Here is a 19,893-nt window from a genome sequence, read left to right as displayed (position 1 = left end):
TCTGTTTTGTTCCTTGGCATGTGCTGTTCCTGTGAGGTGGGGCAGGGGACGCATGGCCCCTCTCTCCCAGTGGGGAGGCCCTTGACATTGATATGTGAGCTGGCTTGCCCAAGGTCACCCTGTGAGAAGGTGGGAAATCCCAGCTAGACATGAGGACCTGGGAAGTAGCTGAGCAGGTGCCAGCAGGGAACCCCACACATTTGTCCACCCTGGGACCACTTGTCAGGAGGAGCTGATGAAATCATTCATTCATTCCTCAAGTCTAAATCTTTGAGCACCATATTCATCCATTCATTCAATAACCCAATCTCAACCTTCCCACTTCAAGGGTGGACACAGAGGCAGAGGAGAGTATATCAGTCAGGAAATGCTACTTCTTGCAAAAAACAACCCCCCAAATCTCAGTGGCTTAACTCCATAGAAGTTTTTTTCTTCTCACACGAAGTCTTATCAGGCATTCCTGGTCTGTGGGCGACCTTCCATCCTTGTGGTCATTCAAGGACCCAGGCTGCTTCCTTCTCATGGCCCTGCCCACCTCCAGGACCAGGTCTCCTCTCCATCATCCAGCAGATGAGAAAAGAGAATAGAGGCTTGTGGGAAGGTTTTTTATGAGCTGGGCCAGGAAGAGGGGCTCATCACTTCTGCCCACATGCCATTGGCAGAACTTAGTCACATGACCACCCTGACAGCAAGGGATGCTGGGAAGTGCAACCAAGCTGTGTGTCCAGGAGGAAGAGGGAGTGGGTTTGGGGAACACTTCAAACCCAGTTCATCTGGCGCTAACTTCCCTGGACCCTCAAATGGGCCTGCTTCCCTGAAGTTCCTGGGCACAGCTCACTCTGCCAAAACAACAATAACAAAAAAAAGACTCCTCTGCCCTTGTTGCATCTTCATTATTTCCTCGGTGTGCATACCGTTCCGTGGACATCTTGGCACAAGTGGCCTTTGGGCCCTTTGGATCTGGCTGTCACAGTGGGATTTCCAGGGTTGAAGCTACAGACACCTAGAACATTGTCTGGGAGGCATGAAGAAGCATGATGAAGGGCACAGGTCACGGGTTCAGACAGATATAGGAACTCTCACTGGCTGCGTGTCTGGAACAAGTTACTTGGTCCCTCTGAGCCTCAATTTCTCCCTCTGTGAATAGGGGGCAATAAGAGCACATGGTGCATGTAGTTGTGAGAATCTCATAAGAAGGTACAGACAGCCCAATAACAAAATGGGCAAAGACCAGGATGGACAGCTCTCCAAAGAAGATATTCAACAGGTTAACAAGCACATTGTAGGGCAGCAATGTTTGCCACCCCAGAATGTGTCTCTTTGGCATGAGGACTAACTTAGGCTGATTATTTTTAAGAAACAGAAGACTCGGGAAGTTTTCCTTGTTACTTCCACCTTAACTGCCTGAAAGAATTTAGAGAAAGGACTGGTCACAGTTATAGAGCTATCGCCAGAGGTATCTGCAAAGAATATGGGTCTAACTGTGGTGGGGAGGACTCGGCAGCATCTAGAGATCAGGGTCCACTCTGTGTCCCGTTGTCTCTGCATGACCCAGCAAACATTTATTTACCAAACATTTGCTTTTCTATCTCCCTGCGGATCGTCTTCCTCCCCTTTGAAGTCCCAAACTACTACCCGCAGCGACCTCTTGTCTTTAGCTGAAGATAGTATTTAACGTGGAGGTTTCAGCCATTTTGGCAAGTTACTCCGTTTTCCTGGGCCTCTCCCATATATACAAGTTATTAAACTTTTGTTTGATTTTCTCCTGTTAATCAGTCTCATGTCACTTTAATTCTTAGACCAGCCAGGAGAACCTAGAAGTGTAGAGGAAAATTTCTTCCCACCCAACACATGAAAAGATGCTTAACAACACTAATCGTTAGGGAAATGCAAATCAAAACCACAATGAGATACCACTTCATACTCATTAAGATGGCTATTATAAAAAAAAAAAAAACAAGGTTGGTAAGAGTGTAGGGAAATTGGAACCCTCGTGCATTGGTGATGGGAATGTAAAATGGTACAGTTGCTGTAGAAAACACTGTGACTCTTTCTCAAAAAATTAAACATAGAACTACCATATCCAGAAATCCCACCTCTGGGCATACACACAAAAGAATTGAAAGCAGGGACAGGAGCAGATATTTGTACATCCGTATTCATTGCAACATTTTCTGAAATAGCCAGAAGGTGGAAACAACCCAAGTGTCCATCGATGGATGGATGCATAAGCAACATGTGGTCTATCCGTACAATGGAATATAATTCCGCCTTAAAAGGAAGGAAATTTTGACACCTGCTACAACAGGGATGAACTTTGAAGACATCGTGATAAGTGAAATAAGTCAGTCACAAAAAGACAAATACTGTATGGTTCTTAGAGGAGTCAAATGCATAGAAACAGAAAGCAGAATGGTGGTTTCCAGCAGCTGGGGCAGGAGGAAATGGGAGTTACTCTTTAGCAGCTCCAGAGTTTCAGTTTTGCAAGTTGAGAAAGTTCTGGAGATGGATTGTGGCGATGGTTGCACAGCAATGTGAACGTACTTAGTGCCACTCAACTGAACACTTAGAAGTGGTTAAAATGTTAATTTTTACGCTATGTGTATTTTACCACACTAAAAAAGAGGGTGTGGCCAGGCATGTGCACAGAGGGAGGAAATGCCCGGTGCATGCGGGTAGCCCTCTTTACTGGTCACAAAAGGTGAGCTGGGCAGGACTGGCTGGGGCAGGGAAGGCTGTTCCCAAGGGGCCCTGGAGATGACCACAGCACTGGCCACCACATTCCTCCTGCCATCCTGGGACCCCACAGGGGTGCCCAGGGCTCCCCACCCGGATCCCCATGTTGTTTCTGTTCTGCTTCCAATGCTGGGGGAATCTCTCATGTTCCACAAGAACGACACAGGCTCCCTGCTCTGTGGGACACCCATGCAGGGCCCCAGCCATCTGTGGGCCTGCACAGGTATGGGTGGGAAGACCCCCATCCCTACCATCCCACCGACTCTGAGAGAACCTACTTGCCTGCTGCCCAGTGCAGCTCTAGTTACTCCTCAGCTCAGAAGATCCCCAGCTCCCCTTTGCCCCTGAACAGCATTCTCTTTCCTCACTCCAGCTTCAAAGTGTCCAGCTGCAGCCTCCTGGCCCACTCCTTCCTCAGAACCAATGGCATTGGACCGTTCCCCAACCCCTGCATAAGTCCTGTGCTTTCCACCTTGGTTAAGTTTTCCCTCTGCCTGGAATGGTCGGTCAAAATCCTGCCTGTCTGCATATGGCAAGTTACCTATGAATCACAAAGGGAATAACACTTCTGCAGTGGAGAGATCTAGCGGTCGACCATCAATCTCTCAAGAATAGTGGAATAACCTGTCCATCGTGGTGGATGTGATGGTGTACAAAGTATTACTCATAATGGATTCTTACCAAGGATTTGTAGCCAAGCTCTACGGGCCTCTAGATCTAACTTCCAGTTTACAGGAAATACATAAGGTAAAGGAACAAATTAGATGACATCACAATGAAACAATTCAATAAATTAAGAATGAAGGCTTCCCTGGTAGCGCAGTGGTCGAGAGTCCGCCTGCCGATGCAGGGGACACGAGTTCGTGCCCCGGTCCGGGAGGATCCCACATGCTGCGGAGCAGCTGGGCCCAGTGAGCCATGGCCACTGGGCCTGTGCATCCGGAGCCTGTGCTCTGCAATGGGAGAGGCCACAACAGTGAGAGGCCCGTGTACCGTAAAAAAAAAAAAAAAAAAAAGAATGAGAACAGCATGTGAGACAATGGTCCTGACTCTTCAGAAAGTCAAAGTCATGAAAAATGTAAAGGAGGTCTATCGTACAATAAATAGAAATGACCACACGCAATGCATGAACCTAGATTGGACCCTGGTTCAATAGATAGATAGATAGATAGATAGATATGTATGGATAGATAAATAGGTAGATAGATAGATAGGAAAGAAGGAGGAGAGAGAAAAAGGGAGGGAAGGAGAAGAAACTTAAAATACATTTTGAGATAATTGGAGAAATTTGAATATTAACTAAATATTATAAGACATAGGAATCATTGTTAGCTTTGTTAGGTGGGATAATAGTATTCTATTTATGTAAGACAGTGTCTATACAATGGAGGTACATGCTGAAGAGTTCAAGGGGCAAAGTATCAGGCATCCATAATTTACTCTGAGATGGCTTAGCAAAAAAAAAAAAAAGAAGAAAGATGAAGCAAATATGAAAAAATGCTAATCATTGAATCTTGCTGGTAGAGATAGGAAAGCTCTTTGTTTCATTTCTTCTTTATTGTTTACAGATTTTTCAAAACGATAATGTAAAAAAAAAGCAAAATTCTGCCCATCTTTTTTTTAAAATAAATTTATTTTATTTATCTATTTTTGGCTGTGTTGGGTCTTTGTTGTTGCACACGGGCTTTCTCTAGTTGCAGCAAGCGGTGTACATGCTTCTCACTGTGGTGGCTTCTCTTGCTGCAGAGCACGGGCTCTAGGCGCACAGGCTTCTGTAGTTGCGGCACTCAGGCTCAGTAGCTGTGGCTCGCAGGCTCTAGACCGCAGGCTCAGTAGCTGTGGCGCACGGGGTTAGTTGCTCCACAGCATGTGGGATCCTCCCAGACTAGTGATCGAACCCGTGTCCCCTGCATTGGCTGGAGGACTCTCAACCACTGCGCCACCAGGGAAGTCCCTCTGTCCATCTTCTGATTGAAATATCATCTCTCATTCCTGCCTTCCTTGATTCCCAGACAAGAACAAAGGCTTCTCTCCCTCCCTAAAACCTGTAGCTTTTGAATCCCTGGTAAGATTTGCATCTTCTACCTCCCAGTGAGCTGGGGTTCCTTGGGGCAAAGACTTTGGCTTATTTGCCTATGCTCCCCCACCAACACTGTCCCACCACAGTGCCAGGCACACATCAGGGCTGAATAACAAACACCAATGGTTTCTGTGTGCCAGGCACTCTGAAAGTCCTTAGTTTTATGAACTCCCCCAGGGAGTGATTTGATGAGGTGGCTTTAGCATCCCATTTTACAGAAGGGGAAGCTGAGGCTCAGAGAGGTTAAGTCACTTGCCCAAAGTGATACCCCTCATAAGTGGTGGAGTCATGTTTGTCTCCAGGTACCACCAACCTAAAAGCCTGGCTCCTGTGTCTGAATTGAATCTAAACTCAGTTCTTAACACCCTGATGAGATAGGTGGGGTGACCATTCCAATTTTATGGGAGGGAAAGCTGGACCAGTAGAAGATAGAGGACGTTCCCAAGGGCTGAACAAAGAAAAACAGTGTTATATCTGTGTTTTGGCACCTGTTTCGTGCCAGGCTCTGAACCGGCACCTTAAGGGCACAAACTCAATTCTCACAGCATTCCACGAAGTGGGGATGGAGGGAGGTGGTGTAGTCTGGTGATCAGGAGCTCAGACTCCAGAGCCAGCTGGCTGGGGCAAATCCAGCTCCCCCACTTCCTGGCTGGTGATCCTCAGAAAATTCCTTAACTTCTGCATGCCTCAGTTTCCCCATCCATAAAATGGACCACGATAATGGTATTTTGCTTACACCTGGGTTTGTTGTCATGATTTCCTGAATGAGTCATACAAAGCACTTAAAACAGTACCTATCTCAGAGTAAGTGTGAACTCAGAGAGGCAGGGAAGCCGCCCAGGATCACACAGAGATAGTGGCAGAGCCAGGATCATCTGATCCCAAAGCCCTTGCTTTCTAAGTCCTTCTTTGGAGCATAGTCTGGGGCCAAGGGAACAAGGGTCTTTACCCCCAAATACCTGGCCCAACCCGGCTCTTGTCCTTTATGAAGTGTGGGGCTTCCCAGGACTTGCCTCTCGCCTCTCCCCTCTCCCCCTTCTCTCCTCCCTATTTCTCCCCCTTCCTCCTCCCACTTGTCCCCTATCCCTGGCCCTCCCCCTCCTCTTTCTCCTCCCCCTTTTCTTCATCTGCTCCTACTAGGGCAGAACAGAAAGCCTTGGACCTCAGTTTATTTCCCTTCTTGTCCGCCTCTGGGCCTCAACAGCTATACACCGAGGGATGTGAAGGTTACTAGCTTCGTATCTGCATGGGCTGCGACAGATTCTCCGAGCCTGAGTGGACATTGGTGAGTGCCAGGGGTGTTCCTCCCTGTCAAGGAGGGTCCAGGCTCTTAGCTCCACACTCTAGGCAGCTTTACTGTGCTTGGGTGAGAGAGAGGTACCCTGGCCTTGGGAGCTGTGACCCCTCCACCCAGCCCAGCCTAGACCAACTGGCTCCGTAGCCTGCAACAGTGCCTCACAAACTGGTTTTGCTCTGGCTGGCAGCCCAGACTTGCCTAGACGGGAGTGGGTTCACAGTTAACTCCTGTCCCAGACTGGGCTAGGCTCCTGTTAGACTCTTCCAGAGTCTTGGGCATTATTGCCACTGCCTGCAGGGAAAGCAGCCATGAAAGCAGCTGTGCTGCACCCATTTATACCAGCAAGCCCTTATACCAGTTTGGTGGGAGCTGATGGCCGATCATGCCTGGTCCTGTTGTCACCACCTCTAACAAAGAGAGAACCCAGAAAGTCAGAGCTGCGCAGCTCCCTCCTCAGTGGATAAGCCCAACTCCCTCCTTGTACAGATGGAGCCCCCGTGAGGGGCCGGACTTTTTCAAGCATGCTATTGAGTTAAGGACCAACCGAGAGGCCCTGAGTTACCAGGGGTGAGGCTGGCAGCTGTGTTTTTCCCGTGGGCTCACAGGGGGCCAGAGCCAGCTATGGGAGTGGGTGCAAATGAGGAAACGACAGGTAGCGGGGCTGGAAGCAGGGAGGCCGGGGCTCTTGCCTGTGTCCTGCCTGAACTGCCCACGCCCCGCTCACGTCTACTCTTCTCTGTGACAGCGGGAGGTGGGTTCTCTGCTCTGATGACCTCTATGACCTGGCATGATTCTGCCCCCTCTCTGGGCTTCAGTTTGCCCATTTGTCCCTATGAAGTTGGGCTGGATCATTCTTTCGGCAGGCATTTGCTGTACGGAGCCCCTACTGTGTGCCAGGCTGCATGCTGGGCTCGGAGGATACTTCGATGAACAAGGTCCCCCAGGTGTTGGGGCTTTAAAAGGTAAGGGCTGGAGGTCCTTCTTGGCGTGGGAGAGCTACCTCCCAGAACAAAGGATACTTCGTCAGACCCAGACTGACGGGCCCTGTGTCCTCCTGGCTTGCCCGCAGCCAGCATTCTCTAGTCTTCTGTCCTTTGGTTTACTGCCCACTTAGGAGCTAGGACCCCAGGTCAGACCCTAGGATGTGTGCCAGCTCCCAGTAGGAAGGTGGTCCTAGCAGATGGGAGGAGGGGAAGCCCTTTGAACCCTAGCAGGCTTCGTCCAGCCTCGCAGGCGGGTCCCCGTATGAGAAGCCAGCCCATTGCCCCCACCAGGAGCCCTCACCCAGAGCCTGGGAGCCGACTCAGCTCCTTGGCAACATGCTAAGGAATTCAGTCGCTGAACACGCTCCCTTCCTCTCCCCTCCCACCGCCTGCCTGCTGTCTGCGGGGGCGAGCGAGGCAGAGGCAGTGGAGCCTGGTTATAAACCGCGGCAGAGCTCAGGCAGCGAGGGGACAGCACGGAGCCCCGACGAGGGCCCCCACCACCTGCCCCGGCACCCCCAGACTCCCTCGACCATGGCTCTTCCACCTCTCTCGTGGCTGCTCCGTTTGACTGCCCTCTGCCATCTGATCGTGCTGCTGGCTGGTGAGTGTGGTGGACTCAGGCATAAGCGGGGTTGGGGAGCCCCCAGCCCCACTTCTGCCCCTCAGGCCTCCATGAGAGCCCCCGGACCCTGCCCGGGTAAGGCTGAGATCCGTGGCAGCCCCTTCCTGACTGACATGCCGGAGGGGGCTGGGCATCTCCCTGCTGGTGGTCCCGGACTCAGGGCTGCCCCTCCGGCTGGAAAGATTCACCATCTCCGGAGACTGTCCCTGCCTGGCCCAGTGAGCAAGGTGGCGACAGCATGGCAGTACAGAGAGGTGGTGGGGGCAGCACAAGATGCCAGGTGTGGAGGGGTGCCAGGAGGTGGGGCTGTGGGAAGCCCGAGGATGCTCTTGGTGGGCGCTGGGGTGGGAGCCCTGGCAGACTGTGGGCCGGTCTCCCTGCACAGGGTTAATTTGTAACCCTCAGCCCTGACTCCTGAGTCTCAGCTTGGCCCTGGGCTAAGCCACAGCTGGGACTTTCTCCTGCCCTGATTTCAAGTCCTTCCCAGGAGTAGGGGGCCCAGGACCAGTGGAGGTCAAGGTCATTGCAGCTCATGAATTCGGCTCATCACTGTTCCTCTGGCCTGTAGCCCCCAGTCCCTCTGCCTGTGTCTCCCCCATGATACTGCCTTTCTCCTACCAGCATAGCTTAGAAATGTTTGCACCTCCAGTCACTTGCTTTCTGGAGCCTGGGACCTGATAAGGCATGATGTATCCATCCCACCCGACATGAGTAAGATGGAGGCCCAAAGAGGTTTAGAAACTGGCCTGAGGATGCACAGCCAGCAAGTAGGGCAGGAGAGGGTAAGACCGGGTGCAGGAGAGAGTGTGGATGCATGCTCACCACATCTGTGCATCACACTGCCTTCAAGAACCGTTTGAGTCAGCCCCATCCTCAGGGAATACCCGGGCCATCCGGCAGGTTGGGGCTCAGAGAGGGTGGGAGGCTGCCTTAGGGCACACAGCCAGGCTGGGAAAATGAGAACCGGTCTCCAGCTTCCAGAGCACCTCCGTGGAGCAAACTGTCCCCCGAGTCCCTCTATTTGGGGAAAACCCACCAGTGGGGCAGAGAGCAGGTGGGTGGTGTGGTGCGGGCCTCGTGCCGCTGGCCCTCCTGCTTCCTGGGCTAGAACACTGAGCTCCGAGGGGTTTGGGGATAGTGGGTACTGGAAGACGTGGACTCCGATGGAGGTTGCTTTGCCATAGCCCTGACCCTGAGTGGGGTCTTACCTTCTTTGGTCCCAGCTGCTGCACGTTTAAATATAGCTATTGCCTCCACGTGGTGAGGCTCTAATGTCTATGAGGACGCTTTGAAAGTGGGAGGAGGAGGGATTACTTATACGAAGCTGGGGGTGGAGGCCTTCTATGTTAGGATGGAGAGGGGATCCTGGGGGCACTCTGGATGCTCTGTCCAGCAGCCCGAGGCTTCAGAATCATCAAGTTCCTACCCTAATCTTGGTCACTGGTTTTGCTGGGACGTACTCACATATTTCAACCTTTCTGAGCCTCAGTTTCTCCTCCTTTAAGACTGGGCACTTGGCCGGGCTCATCTTGGAAGTCCTTAGCCACACTGACATTTGTGCCTCTGAGAGAGCCCCTGGGAACCCCTGCAGGACTAGGGAGTGGTCCACAAGCCAGAGAGGCCCGGAAGGGGGCTGGGGACTTCGTGGCTACTGCCCTGGCTGGTGCAGGGTGGCGGCGTCAGTTCCCGAATGTGGGTTTGCAGGGCTGTGTCAGGCAAGAGGCTCCTCTGCTTTATATAACAAACCTGCAGATAGAAGTCAGAGCAGAGAATTTTTCTCCCCAAGCACTGACGCATTCACTCCCACTCAAGCTCCAGCAAGAAAGAGAGAAAAAAAAATCTGAATTAAGCTGCTGTCGTCTGCCCCCCTGGTTAGGGTGTGGGTGGGGGGAAGGCAGGGGAGGATAAATCCAGGTCAGGTCCAGGCCCAAGTCGAACTTAAATTAAAATTCCTCTGTGTCTCCGTTGGTTAGGATCTCATATGTCACAAAGCGCTTCCTTGTGCATTTTGTTGATTCATCACTGGCCGAGCACCTACTATGTGTCAGGCACAATGCTAGGTGCTGGGGCCACATCAGTGAATACAACTGCCAGAGATCCCAGCCCTCGGCATGCTGAGCATCAACTGGAGAAGACAGACGATCCTCAAAATAAACAGATTTGGTCCGTTAGAAGGAAAAAAGCGCTGTGATTTAAAAAAGCAGGGAGTCGGGGGTGGTGGGGAAGGTGTTGAGGTTTTAAGTAGTGGGTCAGGGAAGAAGGGGGCGTTGAGGGAGCTGGGCGGGGACGCATGGGTGTCTCCAGGGCAGCACTCCTCAGTGCGGGATTCGGCCTCCAAGGGGACATTTTGCAATTTCTGGACACAGTTTTGGTTGTTACATTTTGGTTGGGGGGTGCTCGGGCACCTAGGACATAGAGGCCAGGGACGATGCCAAATGTCCTCACAGAACAGCCTCCATAACAAAGGATTATGTGGTCCAAGATGTCAGTGGTGTCTGCTGTTGAGAAAACCCTGCTCTAAGGGTCCAGGTATTTTTAAAGCTTCATTCTCATAACTATCCTGCAAAGCAGGTGTTATCATGTCCATTTTACAGGTGAGGGAATGGAGGCTCAGAGAACCTCAATCACTCGTCCAGGACACACAGCTGAGCAATGGCTCAAGCCTTCTCTACCACCCAAATACCCAGAACATTCCCATCTTTTCCTGCCTGTAATCCTCCAAACAGTCCTTGAGGTCCAGCCTAATGTACACCTCCTCTAAGAAACGGCTCCTGATCACTTGCAGCTGGAAGTGGTCTCACCCTCCTGTAAACCCTGGCACATTTGGGGTCTGTTCTGGAACACGGTGTTTTTACCTGGTGTTTAAGGCAGCCCAGAACAGTGGATGTCTAGGGGCTGGGAGGAAAACCAGATCTGCCACTAAGCAGCTGTGTGGCTTTGGGCAAGTCATTAAACCTCTCTGATTCTCAGCTTCTGCATCTTTAGAATGGGGATAAAAATCATCCCTTTGCAAGAATTAATGAGAGCAGATGTGTGTGTGCTGAGCATAAGGTCCAAAACACAGTAGGTGTTCTACTAAGAAAAGCTCTGATACTTTGTGGTTATGTCTTAGCTGTCCATCAGGCTGGGAGACTTCTGAGGGCAGAGATGGGCCTTGTTCTTCCCTCTACTCCTCACAGGGCCTGGCAAGAGCCAGGTCGGCATTTGTTGATTGACTGCGTAAACATGGTGATCTGATAGCATTTATTGGGATTGAGGTGCTCTCTTCAAGCTCAGCACCAGCACCTTCGGGAGAAGGAGCTCAGGGTTAAGGACAAGAGGGTCTGGGTCTTTGCAGATACTCAAAAGTAATTCAGACAAGTGTTGCCTGAATCAGGAAGTGGATGGATGAATGGATGGATAATGAAAGATGTGTGAGTGGGCTGGTGAGAGATGGAGGGGTGGGGAGATGAAGGGGGCGGAGGATGCGTAGGGGATGGACAGCTGATACGTGGGTGAGTGGGGCACAGATAGACTGATGGACCAGGGTGAGTGGAGATGGATGGGAGGTAGACAGGTGGGTGGCAGGGAATGCGTAGGGGATTGACAAGGGGGTGGCAGATAAATGGATGGATGGATAGATGGATGGGGAGGTATGTGAAGGGATAAGTAGATTGAGACATTATTTCCTTCGATGAATATTTATATCTACTTTATGCTGGATGCTGGGAAACACTGTGACACCAGGACGTACAAGGTCCCTGTCCTCCTGACACTCATATGATAGGTAATAGATGACTGGCTGGTGGAGGCATTATCTCCAGTTACAGAAAAGAAAATTTCAGCTCTGAGAAGAAAAGACCCCCCAGTTAGTTACACAACCTTCTCAAGCGGAACCAAGAACAGAGCCTGGCCGGGGCCATTCAGGCACCACGGCAGAGGGCGGAGACTTTAGGACAGGCCGCCTCTGCGGCTCTTTAAGCCCTGGAGGTGGGCAGTGGAAGCAAGTCAGAAGAGCAAATTGACCTGCCCGAGCTTATCCCTCCTGTCCGCTGGACAGCCTCTCCCGGGTCCAGGCCATCCGGGGGCACCATTTTTCTGGGAATTCCTCTGGAAGTCACCTGCCACACCAGTCCAGGGGCCGGCTCCTGGCTCTACTCAACAGGACCTGGGGGGGCTGCAGCTGAGTCACTCTGAGGTCCCATTGTGGGAGAAGGAGGGTGATAAAACGCCTTTCACATCCTGTTTCCTCAGAGAGAAAGGGCTACCGGTGACTCAGGGACCAGCGGCAGGGAGCCCGCCGCCCACCTCGGGGCTACTACTGCTGCCCCCTGATGGCCCAGCCTCACCCTGCAAGCCCTGCACCCTCTTTCCCACAAAGCAGGGTGGGCCGAGGCAGGGGAAATGATGAGAGCAGGGGTGGCAGATTCTAGAAGGTGTGTGTGCACGCCTGTATTTGGGAAGGCGGAGCGTGTTTGGTTTGCGTGTCCACACACATAAGTATTTGTGTGTGAGCTGTGTGTGGTTTGGTGGAACCCCGGGGGGTCACCTGGGGCCTCCCTAGCTCTGCAGAGCTAAATTAGTTTGTTCCCTCAGCTCCACTGCCCTGGAAGTCCTGGCCTCTAGATTTTTGCAAAACCCTCTAAGGTCATGCTTCGGGCGGCATATGACCTTGACCCAGATCTGACACTCAGGTTCTTCCTCATTTTTTGCATACCCCTCTAGAGCTTACAGCAAACAGAGTAAATTTTGCTGGAGATTTTAGGGGAAGGTGGAAATGCAATGCAAACCACTTCAAATGTTTATATAAAATGTCTGGGTTCTCAGCTATCTGTTGGGTCACCGTCATTCTGTCCTGGGGTTTCTGTCTGGCTCCACGTGGGACGCAGCCATCTGCAGGCCCCCGCCCATCTCACTCTGTCCCCACTCCATGTACAACGCATCTCCATTCCTCCTCCTTACGCCTGCTCCCAGCTTGCCCTGGGAATCCAAATGGCCCATTGCGTTCCTCCCGAGAAAGTGCTTCCAAGATCATCCTGGCTCTTAATGGCAGAACAAAGGATCACCTACTCAGCACACTCCTTAGAAGGTGGTTGTACTTATATATTTAACAAATTTTATTATCCGCTATGTGTGCCTGGTTGCATGTATGCCTTTATGTGTTTTTTTGGGGGGTGGGGGGCATATATGTGTCATTGTGTTTGTTGCTATGAGTGTACGCGTGTGTCATAGGGTATACACGTGGGCTGTGGATGGACCGAGGTCTGGGTGTGTCCCAGAGGTTGCGGAAATCCATGAATACGGATCAGGCTGAGAGGGACAGATGGGATATGGTTGGGAGGGGGCGATAGTTGAGCAGGTGACTTTACTGGAGTAAAAGCATGGTGGGGGGAAGGGCAGCGCCCTGGGCCCAGAAGGGCCGGGAGCCAGGCCCGGCAGGAGAGCCTGTTCCATCACTTGCTGGCTGTGTGACCTCAGGCAGATCCTTGTCAGTCTCACACTCCTCTCTCCTGGGTGAACCAACTATAGCGATTTCATTTTTAAAATTAAACACAATGTGCCAGGCAATAAGAGCTTTATAAGTAAGAATTCATTTTCATCACCTTACAGCAACCCTCTGAGGTAGGTTCTATTGCTGTCTCTATTTTACAGGTGGGGAAACTGAGGCATAGAGAGGTGTGGCCCGGGACAGGGGGCTGAGGTCAAGGGTGTGGGGCATCGGTTCTGGTTTGGGGGGTGCGCGGCGGGGACAAGCTGGCGTGGGGCTGGGAAGCCAGATGCCCATGGACAGTCCTGCTGACTGGGGGCCTCTGTGGGCTCAGGACAGCACCACGGTGTGAAGAAGTGTAACATCACGTGCGGCAAAATGACCTCGGAGATCCCCGTGGCTCGTCTAGTTCACTACCAACGAAATCAAGAATCATGCGGCAAACGTGCCATCATGTAGGTACTGCTCTCTTGGCCTCTGAGTTCCTTTCAGGCCCCGGGGGTGGTTCCCTGGCCTCCGCTAATCCGTGTCCACATCCTGTCACCCAAAGCTGGGCTCTTCTCTTGCTCCTGACCTGCTAGCCTCCTCGCCAATCTTACTATCTGTGCCACAGGGCAAAGATGAGCTGTGGCTTCCTGAACGGCCGTGGCCTGGAGATGCCACCCAGGGTGATGATTCCTTCTGGGCCAAAGGGTGTTTATGCAGCCCTCGAACCTGCTGGATTTCATGGGGGATGAAAACACGGTGCTCTGAATGTGCAGGCTCCAGCCGCCAACAGATCTGGTGCAAATCCTGGCTTCACCACTTACAGACTGGGTGGCCCTGGTCATGTTGCCTACCCTCTGCACTTTAGTTTCCTTATCTGTAAAATGGGTAGTTTGGGGAAGCTGAAAAGAGATAATGAAACTAAAGTGCTTGGCAGGGTGCCCAGAAGCTGCTGGCAATAGGAGAGGCCAAGGTTATTATCACCATTGGACAGATGGGGAAATAGAATCCCTCTGAGACTTTGGGGAGGGGTCAAGCCAAGCCAGCTTCCCCTCTGGCTGTTGGGATCCCTGGCCATCGTGGCTGCTTGCTCCTCTGGGGTCCTTCTTGGGTACTGCCAATCGCCCAGCCCTGAGGCCTTTCCCCAGGACTGACCTTTGGGTCTTAAAGCGGCCTCAGCCAGACTCAACCAGACCCTGAGTCCTGGCAACAGGAAATGGCCAGCGGGCCTTTGAAGTAGGGTCTCAGCTAAAGGAAGTTGTACTTCCTCCCACTGATTGTTACTAAGAGGAGCATGTCTGCTACTGCCTGACCTCTCTGCTCACCTGTCAAGACTCGCTTCCCCCAGACTCCCCCACGTATATGTTTCTATTTTGTAGGCGAAGGGGAAGTGGGACGCTCCAGAGAGGGAATGATGGCACTAGGGCAGCACTGCACCTGTGAGGCCTACAGGGTCACGCTTGCTTTCTGGACCTCTCTGGCTTCCTAGCATACTGGAGCCAGGCACATTTACATTACCTCTCTGAGCCTTGGTTTTCTCATCTGTAAAATGGGGGTGCACGTGGTAGCCATCTTACAGGATGGGTGTGAAGTTTAACCAGGCAAAATGCCTAGCACAGGTCATGGCGTGGAGCAAGGGTCCCCGCCAGCTCTGAGCTGTGGTCTCGGTAGTAAACCGGCCACACGCAGCTTCAAAGGAAGTTCAAGATTTGGATGGCGCTCAGGGTCCCAGCAGGACCACCATATATAGGGTCGGAGCTCCCTAGGGGCCCTTTCAGTCTGAGGATACACACTAGGAGAAGAGGGTAGAGGTCCGGAGGGCAGCCTGCAACCGAGGGAGAGGAGGAAGAGGACGTTATGACATCGAGTCCTTTCCAGAGTGAGGAGGCCCCACCACCAAGCTTGCCAGAGAACACCGGTGACATCTTCTCCCAATCAGAAAACTTGCAGCCCACAGCCCCCACCTTCATGTTAATGACATTATTATTAACATGGTTATTATTTTGCTGATCTCCTACTCTGAACCAGGGGCTTTACATCATTTTCATCTTCTACAATAACACAGAAGTAGGGTGACCCACTTGTCCCAGTTTGCTGGAATTTTCACAAAAAGACCTGCATCTTGAGAACGCCCTCAGTCCCAGTTTTTCTGGGATGGTTGGTCACCCCGCGGAAGGTAGGACTCTCTTTCTGGTTCTCAGGTGAGAACACGGAAGTTCCATAAGCTGAGCTGCCCCAGCTAAGAACTCGTAGCTCCCAGCTAGTAAGTGGTGGGGGCAGGGTTTCTAGCCAGGTCTGCTCACCTGCAGTACATGTGCGTGATACCCCTACTCCGCATGGCATCTGGGCATCACTGGGTCCCTCGTCTTCCTTCCTTGCAGCCTGAAGACCATGAAGGAAAAGTTATTCTGTGCTGACCCGCAGGAGAAATGGGTGCAGAAAGCCATGGAGCATCTAGACCGCAAGGCTGCTGCTCGGGCTCCAAATGGCGGCACATTCGAGAAGCAAATCGGCGTGGGTGAGCCCAGGACCAGCCCAGCCACCAGGGGGATGGACTGGTCTGAGGCCTCAGAGACCAAATTCACAAGCGAAAGCAGTAGCCAGGAGGCACAGAGGGCCTTCGGGACTTCCCCAGAGCTGCCACCAGTAGTGGCTGATTCCAGGGGGACCAGGTCCCCCTCCACTTCAAAGACTCCGGATGGAGGGCCCGAGACAACTGAGCTTTTCAACAAGCCTGCCGTCACCACCACCACGTCTTGGCAGAGTTCTACCGCCTACCAACCTGGGGCAGACCTCGAGGCTGACGGGAAAGCCTCTGAGGCCCCCTCCACCCAGGCCCCCTCCACCCAGACCCCCTCCACCCAGGCCCCCTCCACCCAGACCCCCTCCACCCAGACCCCCTCCACCCAGACCCTCCCCACCCAGGCCCCCTCCACCCAGGCCCCCTCCACCCAGGCCCTCACTATTTCATACACAGTCCCAGAGAACAACACTGGGTCTGAAGGCCAACCTGGGTGGATCAAGGGACAGGACCCCACGCCAGACAACTCTCTAGGGTCCAAAGAATTGGGTCCCACTTCAGCTCACACGGATGCTGTCATGGGGCTCAGCAGCGTGTCCGATGTCTTCGTGGTCCCTGTATCCTCTGAAGGGGTCCCCAGCACGGATCCACTGGCCTCTGGCAGCTGGACCCCCAAGGCCAAGGAGCCCATTCACGCCACCATGGATCCCCAGAGGCTGGGTGTCCTCGTCACTCCCATCCCCGACTCCCAGGCAGCCACCCGAAGGCAGGCAGTGGGGCTGTTGGCCTTCCTCGGTCTCCTCTTCTGCCTGGGGGTGGCCATGTTTGCCTACCAGAGCCTTCAGGGCTGCCCCCGCAAGATGGCAGGAGACATGGTGGAGGGGCTTCGCTACGTGCCCCGGAGCTGTGGCAGTAACTCGTACGTCCTGGTGCCAGTATGAGTGCCCACCTGCCTGCATCCAGTTGTTCAACTCAGCTGCCTGGGGTCCCCCATCCTCACACTCACCCTCACCCAAGAGTCTGGCCCGAGCTGGAATGACTGGAGTGAGGAGGTGGGATCCTCTGGGCGGAACTGCCCCCAGCTCCTGGAGGCCACCCTTGACCATCCTTGACCTACTGCGGACCGAGGGGGTGGCCTCCACAACTCGCTCCAATGTCCCAAGTCAGAAAACTCCCCTCTGCTGTTGGCTGGTTAGAGGGTCCCTTAGATACCGTGCCAGCCCCAGTGAACAATTATTTATTGAACGCCCGGCCCCTCTGACCCATACCCCTGCGGGTACCACAGTCATCCCTTCTTACCAACGAGGCTTAGGCCAGGCCCCTTCTCCCCACTCCCTCAGACCTCATCGTGTCTCTCGGTCCCGCTGTGGTTGCCAGTCACCCCGGCCACCTGCGGTGCTAGCTCCCCTGCCCCCTGTATAGACCCCATGCCCCAGCCGGGGGCCTGTCTTTTCTTGCATGAGGCTAGTGTGGTGTTTCCTGGGACTGATCCCGGCGAAGGATCTGCCCTCAGGTAGGCATCATGGGAATGGGAAATGAAGTTATCCAGTGGTTTTGATTCCCACCCGCTGCCTTGCCCCGTCTGTGCTGTGAAGGAGCATTGACTACGAGCGTGAAGGTCGGGGGGGTCTAGTCCCAGGCCCACCAGCAACCCATCAAGGCATTCATACCTCTGGTTTCCCACCTGTGAAAGGGGAGAGGGACAGCAAATATGTGGCAATAGCCTGTAGCCCTGGCAGGCATCACTAGTTGATCCAGAGACCACTTTCTGCAGACCCCGGGGGCAGCCTCTCAACCTTCATCAGAAGAAATGGTCTCTGCCAATCGATGAGACCGGCACTTCCATGGACGCTGGGACCTGGAGGTCCTGCCCCGTTGTCAGCAGTGTGGGCCCCCTGGCGGGGGCTAGGCTGGGGTACTTGAGGCGCAGAGACCAACTTTGAAGGCCCCCCCTCCGGCCCCGCTGGCTTTGAGACGAGTGACAGGCTGAAGGAGGAGGGGAGGCCTGCAGGCTCCGAGAAAGGAGCCAGGGAGCGGCTGCGGCTCCTTCGCTTCTTCGTTAGGGACCCGAGTCAGGCATTTTCTCTTTCTTTCCTGCGGCCTGGGTCCTCTTCCACCTCTCGCGCCCTGAAAACACTGTCCTCTGCACTCTGATTTCTTCTCCCCTCACCTTCGTCTGCCCCGCAGGCAGGGCCAGGAATTTCCATGAAATCAGAATCCACCAGGGAAAGCTGAGGTTCCCGTGTTTACTTCTGAAAGGGACTCTGTCTTGTGGGGAGGGACCGGCAGGGGAGGGAAGCTGTGGGCATGAAGTCAGAGGTTCTCTTTTTGGCACTGAAGACTCGGGGCAGGCCTGGATGGGGCCGAAGGCTCACCGGGCCGGCCGGCACCCCGCAGTCAGAGCCGGACCTGCAGGTCTCTCAGGTCCCTGGCGGCAGCTCCCCACCTCCCTCCGATTGTCTCTGATGGCGTTCTTTGCCCTCCACCAGAGGGGTGTCCCATGGGCTAGGCTTCCCCCAGGTACAGGTGACATGCTCCTTTGTAGACAGGTGCTGAGAGGAAGCACCCAGGGCTCCGGTCCACAGAGAGGGAAGCCGTGTTTCCCTGCCGGCCTGGCTCTCCTGCACTCCCCTGCAGGTCATGGCACAGGATGTTTGGGCCTGGCTCCGGTTGGTGGCACTCTGACAGCTCAGAGAGGAAGACAGCGGATCTGAATGCACTTTGGGGGGCTTCTCTGGCCTGGGAGCCTTCAAGGGACGGGCACCCATGAAGGGGCTCCCCTCTGTGAGAAAGCAGCTGGGGACAGCGTGTCCCCCTTCCACGATTTTGTGAGCTCCGCCAAGCAGGACAGGTACAAAGACAATTTGGGGAGGACTTCAGAAGGAGTTGATTGATCCTTTTGCTTTTCCAACACTATCACCAATGTCTGTGCCATTTTGTATTTTACTAATAAAATTGAAAAGTCTTGTGAATCAAATAAAGTTGCTTTTCCTAGGGCAGGCTCAGGACCAGAGCCTCCGGAGGATGGAACAAAGGAGAGGCCAAGACTCTCTGGGAAAGCGGGACTTCCCTGGTGGTCCAGTGGTTAAGACTCCACGCTTCCACTGCAGGGGGCATGGGTCAGTCCCTGGTCCAGGAGCTGAGTTCCCGCATGCCAAGCTGTGTGGCCAAAACAAAGAAACAAACAAACAAAAGACTCTCTGGAGAAGTACTGGGGACCCGTGGGGCAGAGGGGCAGGATCTTTACAGTCAGCAGGAGAAGGGGGCACTGGGAATGGGGCTGGGGAGGGTTGAGTCTCTGGCCTGGCTCTGCTCTGCCCAGGTATGTGACATTGGGCCATGTATAAAATCAGGTGTGAGACTTCTGGTGGCTCCCATCCCTGGCAGAAATCAGAATCCCTTATGAACCACCACCCCACCCCTGGCCCATGTCTACTAAACCACCATCTTGGGGGCCTTGGTATCACCATTAGTGATCTAGTGACCCACAGGAACAATCTGGGCCACATTTTCCTCTTTACTGCCTTGACTCATTGCCGGTCCAGATAAAGATCAGAGAGGGATTACTCCTCAAGGGGTGTTCATTGATATGACCCAAGTATAAACCTCCAGTGCCCGAGGTGGCATCATAAGAGCTGCTCTGTACAGTTGTGTAGGTTGGAAACTGTACAAGGTGCCAAAGGCCAAGCCCAGCTTATTATTATACAGTATTTCAAGGATTCTTAGAGGCACATTTTTTTTTCACATTGTGACATCTTTGGAATTGGGATTTGTCCTACAGTCAATGACATCACAGTTTAATTGACAGGTCTTTTGTTCTTTATTAGTAGTTTATTAAATATCAGAATGTTTTGCAATCAAAGCCATCTTAGATTCGATGTCTACATGGTATTTTTAAAAATTAGAGGCAACATTTAAAAATCAGGAAATTGGGTTTCCCTGGTGGCGCAGTGGTTGAGAGTCTGCCTGCCGATGCAGGGGACACGGGTTCGTGCCCCGGTCCAGGAAGATCCCACATGCCACGGAGCGGCTGGGCCCGTGAGCCATGGCTGCTGAGCCTGCGCGTCCGGAGTCTGTGCTCCGCAACGGGAGAGGCCACAACAGTGAGAGGCCCGCGTACCGCAAAATAAATAAATAAATAAATAAAAATCAGGAAATTACACACACCAGCTCACTTTTCTATGTTGTCTCAGGTGATT

The 19,893-nt window shown here is 53.1% G+C and overlaps 1 protein-coding gene across 4 annotated transcripts; it reads left to right on the top strand.

Moving 5' to 3' along the window:
* The first annotated feature begins 5,663 nt into the window (after positions 1-5,663).
* Positions 5,664-18,675, top strand: CX3CL1 (C-X3-C motif chemokine ligand 1). Of its 4 annotated transcripts, none has more exons than XM_033844203.2 (4): positions 5,667-6,101; positions 6,977-7,700; positions 13,523-13,643; positions 15,555-18,675. In XM_033844203.2, exons 2-4 carry the CDS (start codon positions 7,433-7,435, stop codon positions 16,633-16,635), a joined length of 1,470 nt encoding a protein of 489 aa, XP_033700094.1. In that variant the 5' UTR covers positions 5,667-6,101; positions 6,977-7,432; the 3' UTR covers positions 16,636-18,675. The 4 variants fall into 4 exon arrangements, with proteins under 4 accessions (XP_033700097.1, XP_033700094.1, XP_033700095.1 ...); XM_033844204.2 differs by lacking the exon at positions 5,667-6,101 and adding an exon at positions 6,461-6,680; XM_033844205.2 differs by lacking the exon at positions 5,667-6,101 and adding an exon at positions 6,751-6,864.
* Positions 18,676-19,893: the final 1,218 nt, after the last annotated feature.

The sequence above is a fragment of the Tursiops truncatus genome, chromosome 19 (assembly GCF_011762595.2).
Source record: "Tursiops truncatus isolate mTurTru1 chromosome 19, mTurTru1.mat.Y, whole genome shotgun sequence".
Taxonomy (NCBI): Eukaryota; Metazoa; Chordata; class Mammalia; order Artiodactyla; family Delphinidae; genus Tursiops; species Tursiops truncatus.
The sequence above is the reverse complement of the archived record's forward strand: the minus strand, read 5'-3'. Positions and strand labels throughout refer to the sequence as shown.